The 17,643-nt window shown below is 38.8% G+C and overlaps 2 protein-coding genes across 2 annotated transcripts; one reads left to right on the plus strand and one right to left on the minus strand.

Moving 5' to 3' along the window:
- The first annotated feature begins 284 nt into the window (after positions 1 to 284).
- Positions 285 to 11,502, plus strand: LOC122974769 (O-sialoglycoprotein endopeptidase). The gene is made up of 12 exons (XM_044342695.1): positions 285 to 436; positions 2,173 to 2,292; positions 2,402 to 2,521; positions 5,374 to 5,549; positions 5,724 to 5,819; positions 5,898 to 5,947; positions 6,086 to 6,164; positions 6,370 to 6,435; positions 6,724 to 6,814; positions 8,090 to 8,165; positions 8,995 to 9,093; positions 10,462 to 11,502. The coding sequence occupies exons 2-12, from the start codon at positions 2,178 to 2,180 to the stop codon at positions 10,499 to 10,501; spliced, it is 1,008 nt and encodes a 335-aa protein (XP_044198630.1). The 5' UTR covers positions 285 to 436; positions 2,173 to 2,177; the 3' UTR covers positions 10,502 to 11,502.
- si:ch211-214j24.10 (uncharacterized protein LOC558894 homolog) lies at positions 10,982 to 16,261 on the minus strand. The gene is made up of 4 exons (XM_044342698.1): positions 16,117 to 16,261; positions 12,445 to 13,242; positions 12,287 to 12,319; positions 10,982 to 11,867 (listed from the first exon to the last, which is right to left on the minus strand). The coding sequence occupies exons 1-4, from the start codon at positions 16,130 to 16,132 to the stop codon at positions 11,818 to 11,820; spliced, it is 897 nt and encodes a 298-aa protein (XP_044198633.1). The 5' UTR covers positions 16,133 to 16,261; the 3' UTR covers positions 10,982 to 11,817.
- Between the last annotated feature and the right edge of the window lie 1,382 nt (positions 16,262 to 17,643).

The raw sequence follows: 17,643 nt of genomic DNA on the forward strand, positions 1-17,643 counted from the left end.
AGTCTAAAATGTGTCCCCGAAAGTAGGCTAAGTCGGACACAAACACACACACACACACACACACACACACAAAGCACAGCAAAGATTTCTGGCCACGTGCTGGCTGCACTAAGTGACTGCCTGACTAAAATGACGTTATAAACATAACGTCTCATGTTTTTACTCACTTAAAAAAGGTTTTACTGAAAAGACTGAAAGTCTAATTAAGTGAAATATCAGTTAGCGTTAGATTAGCGTTAGCGTTAGACACGACTTTTTTTATGTTTGTTTTGTTTTGTAAGGCGAACTCTACAGGTCCCAGTGTTTGGGTCCTCAGAGCTGCATATGGAGTAGTTGGGTTGGAGAAGTTAGCTGAGACAGTAAAATAATTACGTTTAACTCATATCTGGCATGAATTTGGATTAATGTGAGCCAAGAAAGGAAAGTAACAAGCAAGGTAGTCTTATCTTATTGTTTATTGCAGCGTCACAACCATGGGTTGTTTCTGGAAATCTGTCTGCTTTCACTGCTAGCATAACAGCTGCACGTTACAGATGGCTATGTTTAGGTTTAGATTAATATGGACAACATGCACGCAGTATTTTCTGTTTGAAATTTTAAATATATATATATATATATATATATATATATATATTTGAAGTTTCAAACTAAATTGACCATGCAGGATGACCACTGCTCCACCCGGCTAAATCTTTGTAAGGTGCTGGAAGCATCAAAGAGTCCAAACTTGATAAAAGACATTTCTGTACACATATATTTATGCAGTATTTCACTTTATTTTGAGCTTTCGGTCTATCAGACCTTCATGTATGCTCTGTTGAAGGTCTGATACTAATACTAAACAGAATTGACCAAAAAGCGCCGCCTTAGGGAAAATCACATTCTAAGGTGACCGTCCTCTACTGGAATGGAACTTTATTTTCGCTAGACTTTAAAAAAAAAAAGAAAAAAGGCTTAAAGGTGCAGTGTGTAGAATTTAGTGGCATCTAGCAGAACAGACTTGGCAGAAATGGAATAAAATGTTCAGAAGTATGTTTTAATTAGTGTATAATACCATGAAAACAAGAATAATGGTTTTTGTTGGCTTAAAATGAGCCCTCTATATCTACATAGGGAGCAGGTCCTCTTCCACGGAGCCTGTCATGTTGCACCGCCATGTTTCTGCAGTAGCCCAGAACGGACAAACCAAACACTGGCTCTAGAGAGGGTCTTTTATGCTTTTCTCGGCCACTGTAGGATCTCCTACACGCTTGGAAGGGGGTGAGGAGGGGGGTATTCAGTTGGTTGCAATCTGCAGCCTCATCGCTAGATGTCACTAAATCTTACACACTGGACCTTTAAATTGATGCTTAGACATTAAAATTAAAATAATTAAAAAACATTAAAATATTCATGGTAAATTTAAATCATGGGACACTAAATAAGATTATGAGTCAATAAGTCAAAATTAAGATTTAATTTAAATCAAAATCATGAAATATGATGACTCATAATTTTGACTTAGCCCATCATCATTTTGAATTGGTATCAGTTTGGATTTAGTATGGAAAAAATTTGACTTGGCATCTCATGATTTTAACTTAGTGTTAGTATGTCAACTCTCTCATACTTTTGACTTAGTAATTCGATACATCACGATAGGGCTGAAACTAATGATTGTTTCATTATCAATTATCCAGAAAATGTCAGAAAATGTTGATCACCGTCTTCCCAAAGCTCAAGATGTCATCTTTTGCCCTGACCAGCAGTCCGCAATCCAAAGATATTCAGTTTACTGTCATAGAAACCAGGAAATATTCACATTTGAGAAGCTGGAATCAGAGAATTTGGACATTTTTTCTTAAAGAATGACTCCAAATGATTAATTGAGTATCAAAATAGTTGCCGATTATTTAATAGTTGGTAATTAATCAACTAATCGTTGCAGTTCTATACATTGAGTATCTATTTATTTATCTGTACCATACTTAATTCTTCATGTATTCTTTTTTTCTTGGCAGAAATGGGCTTCCATACACAACGGTTCATTTTGATTGAAACAATTTATTGAAAAATACACCTTATACAGATTATACTGTCTTGTTTTTGAAATGAGCTTCTCGTCTTTCACACTGAGAGAAGTCATCACTCCTAACTTCACATTGCTTTTCTTTTTCCTGATTGTTTTTTTAGTTGCCATGACTGTAGTAATTGGGTTTGAGGGCAGTGCCAATAAGATCGGCATAGGAATAATCAGGGATGGTGAAGTGCTGTCCAACCCTAGGCGGACCTACATTACCCCTCCTGGTCAAGGCAAGTCAGACTTTTGATAAAACACTAATGTTAGCTTCTCTAAACAAGTGATGTGTTAATGTTTAATAAACTAAAACTAATGTTGACACCATGTTATTTTACCCATCAGGCTTTCTGCCAAGTGACACAGCCAGACACCATCGTGCTGTCATACTGACTGTCTTGAAGGAGGCTCTGGAGCAAGCAGGGCTGAAGCCTGCAGACATTGACTGCGTGGCTTACACCAAAGGTAACATAAGCTCCTGCGAGTTCATCATGCAGTAAAATAAGAGTTAGATTAGATATGTTGTGCATCACATTTTACTGTAAATTTTCTTCAAATTAAGCTCAGTATGTTTGATATCTATGAAGAACCTTCTGATCTTAATCTTGACCAGAATGTTTTAAAAAGTAGGCTGAGTTTGAACAATGCTTGTCCTCACGACATTAGTCTGTAATGATGGACCGAGGACATTATGTTAAAGAGGCTGTCCTGTTTTCCTCTAAAGCCCCTTTCACACATGCAGTCAATCCCTGAAATGTTCAGGAACATTTTCTGCATGCGGTCATGTGTGAATGGGAGCAAGGATGAACATTTTGGAAAATCTGTACCGCCAATTTCCCACCTCAAGACCTCGTAACATTTCAGGGAAAATGCTGGTACGGCTGTGTTGTGAATGAAAGCAGTAATAGTGCAGGGACAAGCACATAAAAGTTCCGTCTGACGAAAGACACTTTCACGTGGAGTTAGCGAACCAAACACAAGACTTGACTTGTGGCTGATGTACTGCAAGTTGGTTGGTGCTTGGTTTTGGCTTTGTTTTCAACATGGCGGCTGCATCACAAACTTTGTCATATTACGGATAAACAGTACACTAAAATATGTTTCTGGAAACATTTGATATGAGAAATAGGCAATGCAGTAACATAATCTTGATTCACATTTGATTAGGATTGCCTAGATTGAAAGTTTGATCTGATGAAAGATGCTGTCACATGGCGTGAGCAAACCAATCACAAGACTCCGCTGATGACATGTTTGAATCCACGGCTTTTTTACGGTATGCCAATGCTTTCGTGGGTGATTTGTCTTGCAAATTTGTTGAATATTAAATACATTATAAGAACATTGGCACTGGACAAAAACAGCTCCTTGCCCGCCATGATCCTGAAAATAATAAGAGATGTCTTTCATTGCATATATTCGAGTATCTTCTTCTTCTGTGGAGTTTTATGGCAGTTGGCATCCATAAGTGTTGCATTACCACCATCTGCTGGACGGTCCCTTGTCCCATCTATTCCAGCACTGCCATGGCATTTGTGAAAAGGGGCAAGATGGAAATGTTCCTGACTGTAGTTGCATGTGTGAATAGTGAAAATCACTAGCCTGAAATGTTATCCCAGTAATTTACCGGGAACTATGTGTGAAAGAGGCTGAAGTTTAGTTTTTGTTATTTGCATGGGTAGAGAATTGCATTTTAAACTTCATGGTTGGGACTTTACTTTTGCTGCACATGATAATTTTGGTAGCAGCATGGCTTAATGGATGGCAATGCCATTCTGCTGATTGGTTGGTCCACCTCTTTGGTCTAGACAAAAATATCACAACAACTATTGAATGAATTGCCATGAAATTTTGTACAGATATTAATGGTTCCTAGAGGATGAATCTTACTGACTTCAGTGAACCCTTGACCTTACTTCTAGTGCCACCAGCAGACATTTTTGGCTTATACGACATTCATGTCCCCCTCAGGGTGCATTGTAATCAGTTTAGTGATCCCCTAAATTTTCATCTAGCATCTCCATCAGGTCAGAATTTATATTTGTCCAATGCTTTGGTTTATAACCAAATAACGGCCAAACGAATGACTTTCCCATCAACCTCAGCTGTACAGATTATTGAAAATAATTTGCAAATGCTAGAATGCTAACACCATGATAGTGAATGCAGGCATGGCGCCAGGATTTCAATTTTGGATGGGCCAAAGTAATTTTGGCTGGGCCTTTTAATTATAGAGGTTAATATTGTTTGCCTTCCTTTGACAATTTCCAACTGGTAGTCTCGCTAAAACAGAAATGACTGATATGCTGTGAATGGCGACTAGTTTTCTAAAACATTTTCAATGCCAAGATTGCTTATTATTTACCCACGACACTTTGTATTTATTACAAGTGGCACACACAGGTATATTGCTCAAATTGTGCAAAAATGAAACATAGTATCATATCTATCATGTTTTTGTTGCTGTGGATTGTGTAGGCCAATACATCCATTCATTTAGAACACTGACATTTTAATGCTATTGAAGGAAATACCATCTTGTTTAGATGATCTGGCTGGATTATTATTTGTTTAAGTTGATTGCAAAAAGAGAGAGAGATCGACTGCTGGGTGAGCTAGATTGACTTTTAACAAGAGAGAGCAGTGCACTGTGCTGTCAATTCATAAGCTTGTGTCAACAAGCTATGCTTCCAAGGCAATATAGAGACAATCAAGTCAGGCAGGAATTTCCAGCTCTACATCCCGTTTTGCCCACATTGTTTTCTAGGTTCTTCAGGTCTCAATAGGAAATGCATTTGCAAATATGAATTAGACACTGACTGCATCTGCATTGTAAACCGCTGATACACTCATTCTACACAGCTGGAAACTGATGTTTTACTATAATTGTTGATTGTATAATTGTAATAAATGTTGTGTTTCCCTTTTAGAAAGGGCTACGTTTTTTGTCTTTATTGTGTATTTAAATGTTAATTTTAATAATTAAAAATAAAAGTTAAGAAAATATATGTTTTTCGAGTCATTTAGGATGGGTCAGTTGTACTAGTGGCCAGGCCAGTTAGGCCCACCCACAATGTGCCTGTTTGAATGTGGTAAACATACTTGCTAAACATGAGCATGTTGCCATGCTAGCGTTTGCATGTCACTCAAAGCACCACTGTGCTAAGCCTCAAAGAGCAGTTAGCATAGCAAAAAAAAAAAAAACTACCAGCTGCTAACAATTTGTGCTGCTTTAAATGACATATTCTTTCTCAAACAAAGAGATAAATATATTTTAACTTTTAACACTCCATCATGACAAATTCCTCCTCTTGCAGGTCCTGGAATGGGTGCACCCTTGGTGACAGTGGCCCTTGTGGCTCGTACAGTCGCTCAGCTTTGGGGGAAGCCACTCCTCGGTGTCAACCACTGTATTGGACACATTGAGATGGGTCGACTTATCACCAAAGCTAACAACCCCACTGTGCTTTATGTTAGTGGAGGGAACACACAGGTTAGTTTCTGTATATAAGCCTCATTCTTGCAGAAAAACTACTTGATTTGTTGATTGATTTTTGCTTTTAGTCATTTAGAACAGAGCTTCTGGAGTTGGTGAATCTGTAACGTACAGTGAGTTACGTTTTATTTGGTGCAAATGTCATTAGACCATTGTCCATTTCTTGTGAAGGTTATCGCGTACTCTGAGCGGCGGTACAGAATATTTGGGGAGACCATTGACATCGCAGTAGGCAACTGTTTGGACAGGTTCGCCAGGGTTATTAAGGTTTGTCCCATTATTATAGTTATTATAGCAAATATTTGCCTTTTATTGTGTGTTAATATGTTGTGTTTCTCCACTCAGATTTCCAATGACCCCAGTCCAGGCTACAACATAGAGCAGATGGCCAAGAAGTGAGTTATGCCACATTAATAAATACATGCACACTTGCAGTCACTGCTGACCATCAAGCAGCTTCACTGGACTGGTGGTGTGTGCTTAAAGTTTGTAATTTGATTCTGCTTAACATTGCTTCTTGTACGTGCTGCCAGGGGGCGTGAGTATGTGGAGCTGCCATATACAGTAAAAGGAATGGATGTCTCATTTTCTGGGATTTTATCCTACATTGAGGTGAGTGGTTGCAAAAAGCTGTAATATATAAATAATGATTAAATAATGATTTGATTCTCTCTATTATATTCTCATGTGATGTAGATGTTGATGAGGAAAATCCAGAAACTTATACTGAAGGCCAAAGTTTGATTTCTACCATTTCATCATTTTTCTGCTTTTTACTGCAGGCCTGCTTCATGTGTTTTTTGTTTTTCTTTCATAGGAAGCTGCTCATAAGATGCTGAGCTCTGGTCAGTGTACAGCAGAGGACCTGTGTTTCTCACTGCAGGTCAGAATAACGCTACTAGACTGCACAGTTAAAGGCTTTAATTGGGCCCAGTCATGAAAATAAACAGTTTCCACCAGCACTCCAGATTAAAGCTTCATTCACAAGTTGCATCTTAGGATTAGCTGATATCAACGCTTAAAAATAAATATCAGTGTCTTGCAGCAAAACAAAAAATGTTAAGATTGGCATTTCTGGAAATCTTGTTCCTCCTTTGATGTTGAGATATTTGGTCAAAAAAATATTTATCTTTGACCGCATTGCCCAGCTCTAATGTCTCCCTTCCTGCAGGAGACTGTGTTCTCTATGCTGGTGGAGATCACAGAGAGAGCCATGGCTCACTGCGGCTCCCAAGAGGTCCTCATTGTTGGGGGAGTTGGCTGTAAGTACATCAAGAACCCTTTGGATGTTGAAAGGAAGAATCCAATCTAAAATACTTTAACCCAGTTCAAAACACCTATTGTTGATGTACTTTTATTGTTGATGTACTTTTGTGCATTATGTTCTGTCTTTTTTAGTGTGTTCTACATCGTCCAGTGGCCAGTGATATATTCTGTAGATACAATGATACAGCGAAAATGTCTCAATAACTTAAAATATCAACAGTAAATGTTCAGAGGTACCAAAGAGGGAGTTTCTAGAACTGCCATTTAGCTAGTTCACTGATCGCATGTTGTGGAACCTTATTCTGCGAAACATTAGAAATCATTTATACTCTGAATTATAAGTAGATGAGGCAGGTTGAACACAGTGTAACAATAAAAGGTGAATTAACACTGGAACATATAACATCAAATATTCATATGTGTAACAGAAAGTTGTAGAATGCACTAAAATCAACAATAAAAGTAAAAGGTTGTTTTTCCTTTTAAAGTCTGAAAACTTGGTTTCAGATTTTGAATATTTCACTATAACATTAAATATTTATGAAATACTATGTATAGTGAGCAACAATCAAAGTTAAATGAAAAAAACATGATTAGTTATTATTTATGAAGGTTTAACACTGAAAACATTCAGCTAATCAGCTTCATCAGGACAGTGTGGGTGTGGTTTGATCAGATTTGATTGGCGGTGACCTTTTTAACATAAACAACAACTACTGTCAGGTTTTGATAAAAATATTGGAAAATCCTGATTGGTGCATTGAAGTATGTGTGTGAACTCACCTTTTGCTAACTGAGCCCCGTCTACAGAGTAAAACACAAATACAGAAAGTTGTGTGTTCATGTAGGACCACATCACCTCATATTAAGAAGCTGATGAAGATTTTCAGGGTCTTTAAATGAACAGCTTACCCATTTTTGTTCTGTACAAGACCATTTGGGAAAAATACTTCCCACAAGAACAAAAGTATCTACGTTCCTGGTAATCACCAAACTGTGCAGAGATTCTGCAACAACCCAAAAAATAAAAGAAAATGTCCATGCAGTGCCAGTGGAACAGTTTTTATAGTGTTCTCTAAATGTGAAAAAAAGATAATCTAATGGTATTCAAGGGCTTTTTTTTTCTCTGATAATTTGGTCTCCTGAGCTCAGACAGCCTCTTCACTATAAAGAACCTTATATTTATAGCTTCAAATACATTGGTTCAGCTTGAAAACATATTTCAGGAGTTCCTGTCTTACTAGAATCTGATCTTTGCATTTCCTCTGCAGGTAATCTGCGTCTGCAGGAGATGATGGGGGTTATGTGTAAGGAGAGAGGAGCCAAACTGTTTGCCACAGATGAACGGTAAACCTGTTTGTTCACTCAGACTTACATTAAAATAACATCAAGTGTTGCTTGATGAGCAGTGGGTTGGAGTCCCAGGGCGGAGACTTCAATGGCTCCCCTTTTTGTATATGTGTATCTTTAATGTATTGATATGGGGGTTGGTTGGGTGTTAATATACGTTTCTACAGTCAGGTGTTACTTAGTATAATTCTCTTAGTTTGAGAGATAACCATGCTAAATGTAATTGTATTTATAATCCCATTTAGTACAAACCACAAATAGTGTTGACCATATTTCATTGCTTGCCATGTGTTAGATTTTTGTTTTTCTTTAACTCAATGCTCATTATTTACATTCACTTCACTAAAATACTTTGAAGTTAAATAATTTATTGAAACATGTCTGTTAAGATATTGCTGGATAGTAATGTAGTTTTTAAGTAGAGAGTCATCCAAAAAGGTTGCCTGTGTTGAATTACCTGTCAGGCAGGTTTCAGCTCTTTACATGATAATTTTCAAACACTTTCATCTAAAAAACAATGGCATGCCTTGCAAAATGCTTAGCAGTAATGTAAGTGATTTGTAGTAAATGGACTGAACATGGAAAAGCACTGACATAGTACTAAAATGTTAGCGTTCAGGGCAACAGGTCTTCTATGAAAAGCTTGAATACAACAATGTCCATATCAATCTCTTGTATGAATATGTGAAAAGAGCAAACTGTCGTCTTTTCTTTCCATCACATGCTTTCACTGCTGAGTTCCTAAAATAAACTGGGATTTCAGTCTGCCAGGAACATTGTGTTCCTGGTCCAGTCCAGATAACACTCTGTTCACTTTGTGCCATAGATTCTGCATAGACAACGGAGCAATGATTGCTCAAGCCGGCTGGGAGATGTTTAGGTCTGGTCATTTGACTGAGCTGGAAGACTCATGGATTACTCAAAGGTAAACTTCAGTTTTTGTCTTTACACTTTCCTCATCTGTCTGTATTGAGAATCTCCATCTGTGCCTTTGTGGCAAATGATGGCCATTCTTATAAATGGTTGCTTGTGATGTTGATGATCCAACATATTGATACACAAAATTGGATCCAAGGTGCTTTCAGGGCCGCCCCAGCTAAAGATGCCAGTACTATAGACTTTACTATCACCCTTAAAAGGGAACTCCACTGATTTTACACATCAGTGTGTTTCCAGGTGTTGGGGAATACTACTGCGTATGTGAAATTTGGAGTCAGAAAGTCAGAAGTGACGTCACCAGACCTCTGTAGCCTGATCCTCATCTCTGCTTGAGGCTACATTAGCCGCTACAAGCATGTCAACCAGATCTCCAATTAAGTTGAGAAGTAAAAGGGGCTGCTGGTTCTGAAATTGTATTTGCCCCATTCTGTATTCCCATTTCAAAATCTTTTTTAAATGATCTTCTCAATGTTACTAAGCATAGAAACTCAGGACTCTCCTGGATAATGTAACGATCCTATAGGTTTATATTATGACCACCAGTTTCAATTGTCAACTTAGTTTCTGAGAAATCACATTTTGGCGGACAATTAAGAAAAACAGTACCCATGAGCCTCGGCCGCTGTTGCAATGGAGGAAAAAAACTTCACCATTGAAGTTGTAAACAATAGACGTAGTTGCTGAATTCACTCAAGAGACCCAGAAATTAAAAATTGACTTTGTAGATTGTAAAATTTCTCAACACTGTAGTCTTTAGCTTCTACCCACAACCACATTTTAAGCCCAGTGATTGGCTAGGTGTAGTTAATTTGTACCCCGAAATGTTTAGGTAGTCTTGTACCTTCAACTTTTTACAAAGGAACCAGATATTTTTGAAACACAGTTCATCTTTTGTATTGATGATTTAACCGAGAGTTTCATGTTGATCCAAGCCATGGAAGAATTTGAACTATGAGTAACATATCATTGACTTTGGGGAAAAATTAATGAGATTTTAACTTCCGGAACCAGAAGTGCCTGTAAAAGGTCCTACCACTTTGAAACTCTATTGAACTGTTGGCAGACAAGTTGCATCGTGGATTTAAAAAGATGATTCTGTTGCATCAATTTGATCCTTTTTTAAAAACTGGCCATTGTGTAGGAGTGCAAGATTAAATCGGTGTACTTTTTAAAATTGTTGGTAAATAGGTTTTACTTGATACTGAAACACTATCAAAAAGTCTTCACCAATGCTATGAAAAAAATGTTGGGAATCCTGGATCTAAGTACTCCCAAAATTAAAGGGAATTTTTGGGATCACAACTTTGCTCTCATTCCCTGTCCATGTCAGCCATGAACTTTTCTCCTGTTGTAGGTACAGAACAGATGAAGTGGAAGTGACATGGAGAGACTGATTGATGGACTAAGCATCACCTCAGTGCTAAACATGTTGTTGCAGCAGGTCTGTTATGGGGTAAATGTACAGATGAACTACAGTCCTTTCTTGTGGTCTGTCGAGGTGGGGGAGAAATTCCTGTTAAGAGCACATTTTGTCCCTTCCTGCGCATTAAGAGTTCTCTGGTGTTTAACACCAGAAACAAAGTTGAATAAGGAGGTCAGATTATGCAAGATTAGGACACTTTCAGTGTCATTTTTAAATTCAGATGTCTGTACTACATTAAAGTCTCCCAGTATGATTTGGTGTTACAGATTTACATTGTATCCTGTTTTATGTTCAGTTACAAATTGCTAATCCTAAATTATCATGCACTTGTATTTGCCAAGGAGAGAAACACTGACAAATGTGATTTCTTTTTTTGTACTTTTTGTCTCCGGTTTGTCACGCAATAATTCTGAATTTATGTTGAAATAAAAAGAACTAATATGGGAACAGGTCAAGTTTATTCATTTTTATTAAGCAATACTGTTCACTTACATTCCTCCTCCAGTGTAATTTTTTTTTTTAAATTCAATAAATTTTCCTTTTCAAAAAAAAAAACAAAACAAAACATACTGAACACGGTGAGATCCCTTATGGATTCATGAGCAACATTCACCCGATTAGGGGACCAAATAAAAACAAAGAAAGGAAAACAGCATTAAGATCCGACAGGGGTAAAGGGTGAACTCTACTGTGCCTTTGACTACACCCTTCTGTAAACTGAAGACACGGATACAGAGGTCCTCTGCAAACATTAACAGTTAAACTCAAGCAGATTACAAGACATTCTTCTGTTTATAATTGAGAAGGGGGAAAAAAATAAATCACTCTGGTGAGGGTTTCTCGCACACAGGGATTGGTCACAACAGATTTTTTTTTTTAACAAAGTGCTTGATTGACCACTCGCTTTACAGAGGACAAAAAAAAAAAAAAAAAAAAAAAAAAAGATAAAACTGCAGCTTTCAAAAAAAAGGGGAAAAAAAACTGAATTACAGCTCCTCAGATTGTTTTAAAAAAGACCAGCTCTACACATAGAAGCTAAAAATCGTAATGAGGTGATGAAAACAGGTCTGATTAATTAAGGCAGGCTTTCTGTAAGGCGTTAAAAAAGTCCATTGCTGTAAGATCTCAAAGGAGTTAGTCCAAAGTGTCTCAGTGTGGCTTTGCGTGAAGACATCATCCTGAGTGCAGTGTGTGAAGGGGACTCAAAAAACTGTCCATCTTTATGTGTTTTAATGTGCATGTAGGTGTTGTGTATGTGTTTATATATGCTTTGGGTTTCTCACACTGCTAGGCTGGGTGCTCCTGGGTGTCCTTGTACCAGACAACCCTTTTTGGATCTGAAACACAGAAAAATAACACAATGATGTCAAACAAACATTTCTAATGGCTGTAATATATAATATTTGTGTCAGATACATTAATAAGAATTGCCCGTCACACTACATGATCATAAGCTGATCAAATTGAAGTGCCTCATTGTATACAATCTTGGCCTGTTCTTCAGTGTTGTCTGTGTCAACCACCACACATTCTGAGCAATTAAAGCAATAAGCAGGTAATTACTAAATCAGCCTCCTGGTTGGCTTCATGTACTGTTAACTGGAAAAACACTATGTCTTATTTTACATTATTAAAATGTTTTTTCATATGGTTAGAGTAAAACCCTGCCACAACTTGTTTTTAAAACTGGTGGAAGCCAATTTCACAACATTTCAAAACATCACTGTGTCAGAGGTAACGTGGGGAGTCAACTTACCTTTTTTCTGTTTGTTACAGATAGCGTTCCATTCTATGGAGAGAAAAAAAAGAAAAAAAAAAGTCAGTTTGAACACATGCACTGAAATGACAGTTTTCAGAATTAAAAAAAAAAAAACATATACACAATGCGTCTTCAGTGCTTCTTGCAGCTCTCACCTCTACTGTGATAGTTTAGAGCCTCCATTAGATGGCGACAACTAAGCAGCAGCTTCCCGTTGCTCTCGTCTACCTCAGGGCGTGTGGTGGGGGTGACGGAGGTAGCGACTGGAACAGGCGTTTCTTCGGGGGGCTGGACTGTGAGAACTGTCTCGAGCTGTGGGTCTGCTGACTGTTGTGTGTCTGTGGGCTGAGATGCGAGGGCGTTGGCAGCGGGGCGAAGGCCGGAGCCCTCTGTGGCTGGTCTCGCCTCGCTGATGAAACTGAGACCCCACTGGTTCTGTAGCAGCACACCAATGGCGGGGCGGTCCTCCTCCAGCGCTCCACTTGCTGCGCCCGCCTTCACCTTGGAGGCGTAACTGACGGCAGGCTGCAGCTTGGCGGGGCTGTCCTGCACTGGGAAGGCAGGCGGGGGCTTGAGCAGTGACAGACTGTCCTCCACCCACCTCTCCTTTTGGTTAACCTTTTGGGGCCGGTCGCTCACTCGGCTGACCCCCTTTTGGCTTTCCCTACGGAGGCTGCGGCCTTTGTGTTGCTGGCCCTTGCGTTCTTTCTCCCTGCGAAAGCTGAAGGGGTGTGTGTGGCTGGGTCCGATCAGTTCGCCCTCGGGTGAAAGCTGTCGGGGCTGCTGGTTTCCTCCAGAGATACAACCTCCACCCCCACCTCCTCCACAGTTGCCTGAGCCAGGTGACAGGCGTCGGTTGCGAATGTGTGGCTCGGAGTTGGTGGCTGAAACGAGGACTGCTGGATCACACAAGGTATCTGACTCACATACAGTGTTGTTGGCTTCCCATGTACCTGAAACAAAGCGTTGACATGTAGGTCAAATATGTGGTATTGTCATTTGCAGTTAATTTTTCTAAACATGCTGAGCTAAAATAAACACTGATATGCAAGCATCACGTCAACCAAAAACAAGTTCCAGTTTTTGATGACTAGTCTAGCATGTGAAACAGTCAACTGGAGAACATGAAACTTTGGTCATAGCCTTAGGAAACTTAAAGAAACTAAAAGTCTGTGTACTGCTCTCAATAAACAACCTTCTTGTCTGGTGTTGAGTCTTAACTAGCACACTAAATGTGTCCATGTGGGAGTTCCACACTACAAGACTCTTCCCTTGGCATTGGTTCACAAAGGATCTTTACACTTGGCTGTTTTATATAAAGAAACATCAGGGGTGCATGACACATAAAGTCATGTGACTTTACTGTGCTAGTTGAGTTTTGGCAGAACAACAGTTCCCTGTATTGTTGCCTATTTGCCAAGTTGTGTAGAAAAGAACAAGTGGACCATATTCTGAATTAAGTGGCATCTTTTATGTCTTGAGCGTTGTACAGAGTGTACTGAAATTAAATTTTAAAATTGTCCAGAGAGTGAGAGTGAAAGAAAGTTTTGATAATTGCAATGTGTCCATTAATAAAGTTGTTATTCCATTTATCATCAAACACATCTGAGAAATCATTGGTTCCAACTACAGCTGGGCGATAAGACCGAAATCTCATATCCTGATATAGGTAATTTCATTTCAACGATACCTATCCCCATATATCCGCACATTTTCATTCAATGAATAAATAGTTGGTCTGTGCCAAATGATGAAAAATATTGCAGTAAAGAGTGTGATTTGTGTCACAATGAAATAAATGATAGAGCATAATATGAAATGGTAGACTTTTTTTATATCGTCACATGATATATAGTCATATTGCACAGCTCTAGTTCCAACTTCTCAGATTGTGGGTATTTGCTTATTTTCCATTGTTTAGATCACTGTAAATATGTTTAGGTTGGACAGAACAAGCAACAAGAAGACTCCACCTCAGGTTTTCCCACACAACTTAGTAACGGACAAATTGATCCGTTAGGGGGAAAAAAATAGAATTTATCAATGATGAAAATCATCATTAGTTGCAACCCTACAAGTCACTTGTTTGTGTATATATATTATATATACATACACACACACACACACACACACACATACATATAAATAAATAAACAGCACCAGAAAATGCCAATCTAAGCAATCATTTTATAAGAAACACCTGTTTGACATCTTCCTAGTCTTCAACTGGCTACAGTCTATTGCAGCTCTCAGCACCTGTCACCATACTCCTCACTGCTTGTTGGGAATCTTACCATTACGACAGACCGAGCCATAATGCAGTGGTGGAAGAAGTATTCAGAACCCTTACTTACTAAGTACAAGTACCAACACAGCAATGTAAATATACAAGTAAAAGTCAAGTACGTAAGCATTATGAGCTTGATGTAGTTAAAGTATTGCAGTAAAAGTAGTGGTTTGGTCCCTCTCATTAATATATTATTATATATGACATCATTAGATTATTAATAGTGACGCATCAGTGTTAGAGCAGCATGTTACTGTTGTAGCTGCTGGAGGTGGAGCTAGTTTACACTACTTTATATACAGTTAGCTAGTTTAGTCCAGTGGTTCCCAAATTAGGGGTTGGGCGCCTCCAAAGGGTCATCAAATAAATCTGAGGGGTCGTGAGATGATTAATGGGAGAGGAAAGAAGAAAAAACAAGTTCACTCTGTATAGTTTTGGTGAAATATTGGATCATTTATTGAAAGGAAGCCATGTGAGAAGTTTAGAGGGAAAAAAAAAATCACTATTTGGTGGAGCTATTAACAACTCAGACATCTGAAATGTGACCCCGACTACACACTGCTTTGATAAAACGTCAAAAGCCAAAAAGGTTGAAAACCACTGGTTTCATCTTTAATGTGTTGTATTTTAAAAGCTTGTTATATTATCCATTGAGTCAAATCTTCAACTGAAGAGTAACTAAAGCTGTCAAATGTAGTTGAGTAGAAAGTACAATATTTCCCTCTTAAATGTAGTGGAGTGGAGGTATAACGTAGCATCAAATTAAAAACTAAAGTAAAACACAGGTACCTAAAAACTGAACTTCAGTAATCGTACTTAGTTACTTTCCACCACTGTTGTAACGTTTCATTGCTTGTAATTGTTTTCAGTATCAACTGACAAAGTATGTCAGCGGGATATATTTTCCGCGGCAGCAAAATAAAGGACGAAACTCCCCACAGGAGCTCTGCATGGTTACAGACCCTGAGTCACATAACGCTCAGTACGGAGCACACCCGGCCGGAGCAGCGTGTCCGCTCCTCAGCGCCACATCTCAAAGAAACTGGTACCAATTCACCAACCCAATAAGCCCGCCTCGAACATTGTGACAAATGTCCAGAAACTGACTGACTGAAAAAACTCTCCAGTCGCTGATTTAAAGAGTAACAGCTTCATCAGAAGCTCACTGAATACATGTTATGTTTCTACGGTGCTTGAGGCTAAAAAGAGCCCGCACCGGTGTTAGCAGACTTTAATTAGCAGTGTCATGGTACAGTGAGGTCACTCGACGGTTTTTATATGTCTTACGTTACAGGACGGTGGATCAAGTTCAACAGTGTGTCGACAACAACTGTCGTCGAGGAAATGGCTTCACTTTTCACCATTTTTGAGTAATGCCTTGCTAGCTAACTAAGTTTCGTAACCCTCCATTCAAAGCGGCGAGCAGGCTGCTATCGATACCGCTAGCACCCCTGCTAACACCGTCGGCAAGACAACAAAGTAACACCGCTTAAAAGTGAGGAATTTCGGTCAGATATGTCGAAAAGTTGGACAAACTTACCTGTTTTGATATGCATGTCTTGTTGCTGAATGTGTCGTCGGGTCTAAACCGTTGAGTAACTTTTGTTTACAGCGGAAAGAAAACGTCGGCTCGCTGGAGGAGTCTTGTGCTGCCACCCGGAAGCGACACGAGAATGTGGGTGGGACAGGAAGTCCTCGCAGATAAGCGGTCCGGCGGGAAACTTGGGAGGGAAATTTTAATATTCATCCCGTTTTATAATAACCACGTGGCAACAACGATCTATCTAGTTTGACAACGTGTAAATGTCATTTCAGATGCTTTAAAAGTCAATTTAAGTTTTGCTATTTTAATACTGCAAATACAGCCAAATATGGTGTTACTCTTGTAAAACACTTAACAGTCAAGATTTTCAGTTGCTATGGAGGGCCAAAAGGAGACTGATCAGACTTTTAGACAGACCACATGAAGCCTACATTTGTCATAAACTGTACAGCAAATGTTCTGTTACACTGATTACATGGCCACGTAAAGAAAAAATATGCTAAAAATTTAAAAAGCAAACAAACAATAGATGGGCTGGGGATTTAAAATAAGCTCTACCAAAATTACTTTTTTGCAGAATGAAATAAAATATGTGTAATATGAGTCTAAGATACAATTTTATTGGAAATCTTGATCATCTTAAAAACATCCCGAGTGATGCATCACTGTGACTGTATACTACAGTAGTTCCTTGTGCCAAGAGTAGCAGAAATGGCCATAAATGGCTCACAAAACTGGTCCAAGGGGGGTAAATACTTCTGGTATTTGTATTGGCAAAATGAGACTGTAGACAGCACAAACGTTTCAGCCTCAAGCCTTCTTCACTCTGCTGTGTCTTAACTCTGGCAATCTTTATTTACTATACAGTATGACTGAGCCTAGCCTGACTGAGAATACAACAGAGCAGTAATTTATTCTACAAGATCAGACGAAGTAATCATCAAGTCATCATGGATAGAACTAGAGATAGTATGTCAGTCTTGAGTGGATTACAGACATCCTGCCCTTTTACCCCCCTTCATTGTTTTCATGCTTTGATCATTTACATCCAAGTCCTTACTATGACCCTAAATGTTATCTATCATCTGTCCTTTGCCCCTTGTTTCATTTCATCAGCTGCATATCCCTGCTGTCCTGCTCAGATAGCTTTTCTTTGTTGTCGTTGTTGTTGTTATAAAGTGTGGAATTACTGGAATATTTCTGTCTTCACCTCCTAAAAATGACCTAAATCATGAATTTTTGGTTGATTAGGTTATAATCCATAGACATATGCAACCTTTGACAATGGGTCTTAAGTAGACATTGCTTTATTTTGGGGGGTCACAAGCGAATAAGGCTGGGAAATACTGACATACAGCATCTCGTCACTTTGGTTATAGAAAATGGATGGATGGCTAGACTAACATTTTCCACTAGACAACCACAAGTGCTAGAAAGGGTCCCTTTTGACCCTTTAAACACTTGAACTGTAGCTCTAAACACGCTCTTATTTGCTTGTTTGGGAGAGATGCACTTATAATTTTT

This window comes from Thunnus albacares, chromosome 23, assembly GCF_914725855.1.
Source record: "Thunnus albacares chromosome 23, fThuAlb1.1, whole genome shotgun sequence".
Lineage (NCBI taxonomy): Eukaryota > Metazoa > Chordata > Actinopteri > Scombriformes > Scombridae > Thunnus > Thunnus albacares.

Coding starts and splice junctions, on each gene's coding strand:
- LOC122974769 (XM_044342695.1), top strand. CDS start 2,178: ATGACTGTAGTAATTGGGTTTGAGGGCAGTGCCAATAAGATCGGCATA. Junction 2,293..2,401: donor CATTACCCCTCCTGGTCAAG/GCAAGTCAGACT, acceptor TTTACCCATCAG/GCTTTCTGCCAAGTGACACA. Junction 5,550..5,723: donor TTAGTGGAGGGAACACACAG/GTTAGTTTCTGT, acceptor TTTCTTGTGAAG/GTTATCGCGTACTCTGAGCG.
- si:ch211-214j24.10 (XM_044342698.1), bottom strand. Junction 12,320..12,444: donor TCTAAACTATCACAGTAGAG/GTGAGAGCTGCA, acceptor TTCTCTCCATAG/AATGGAACGCTATCTGTAAC. Junction 11,868..12,286: donor CTGTAACAAACAGAAAAAAG/GTAAGTTGACTC, acceptor TCTGTGTTTCAG/ATCCAAAAAGGGTTGTCTGG.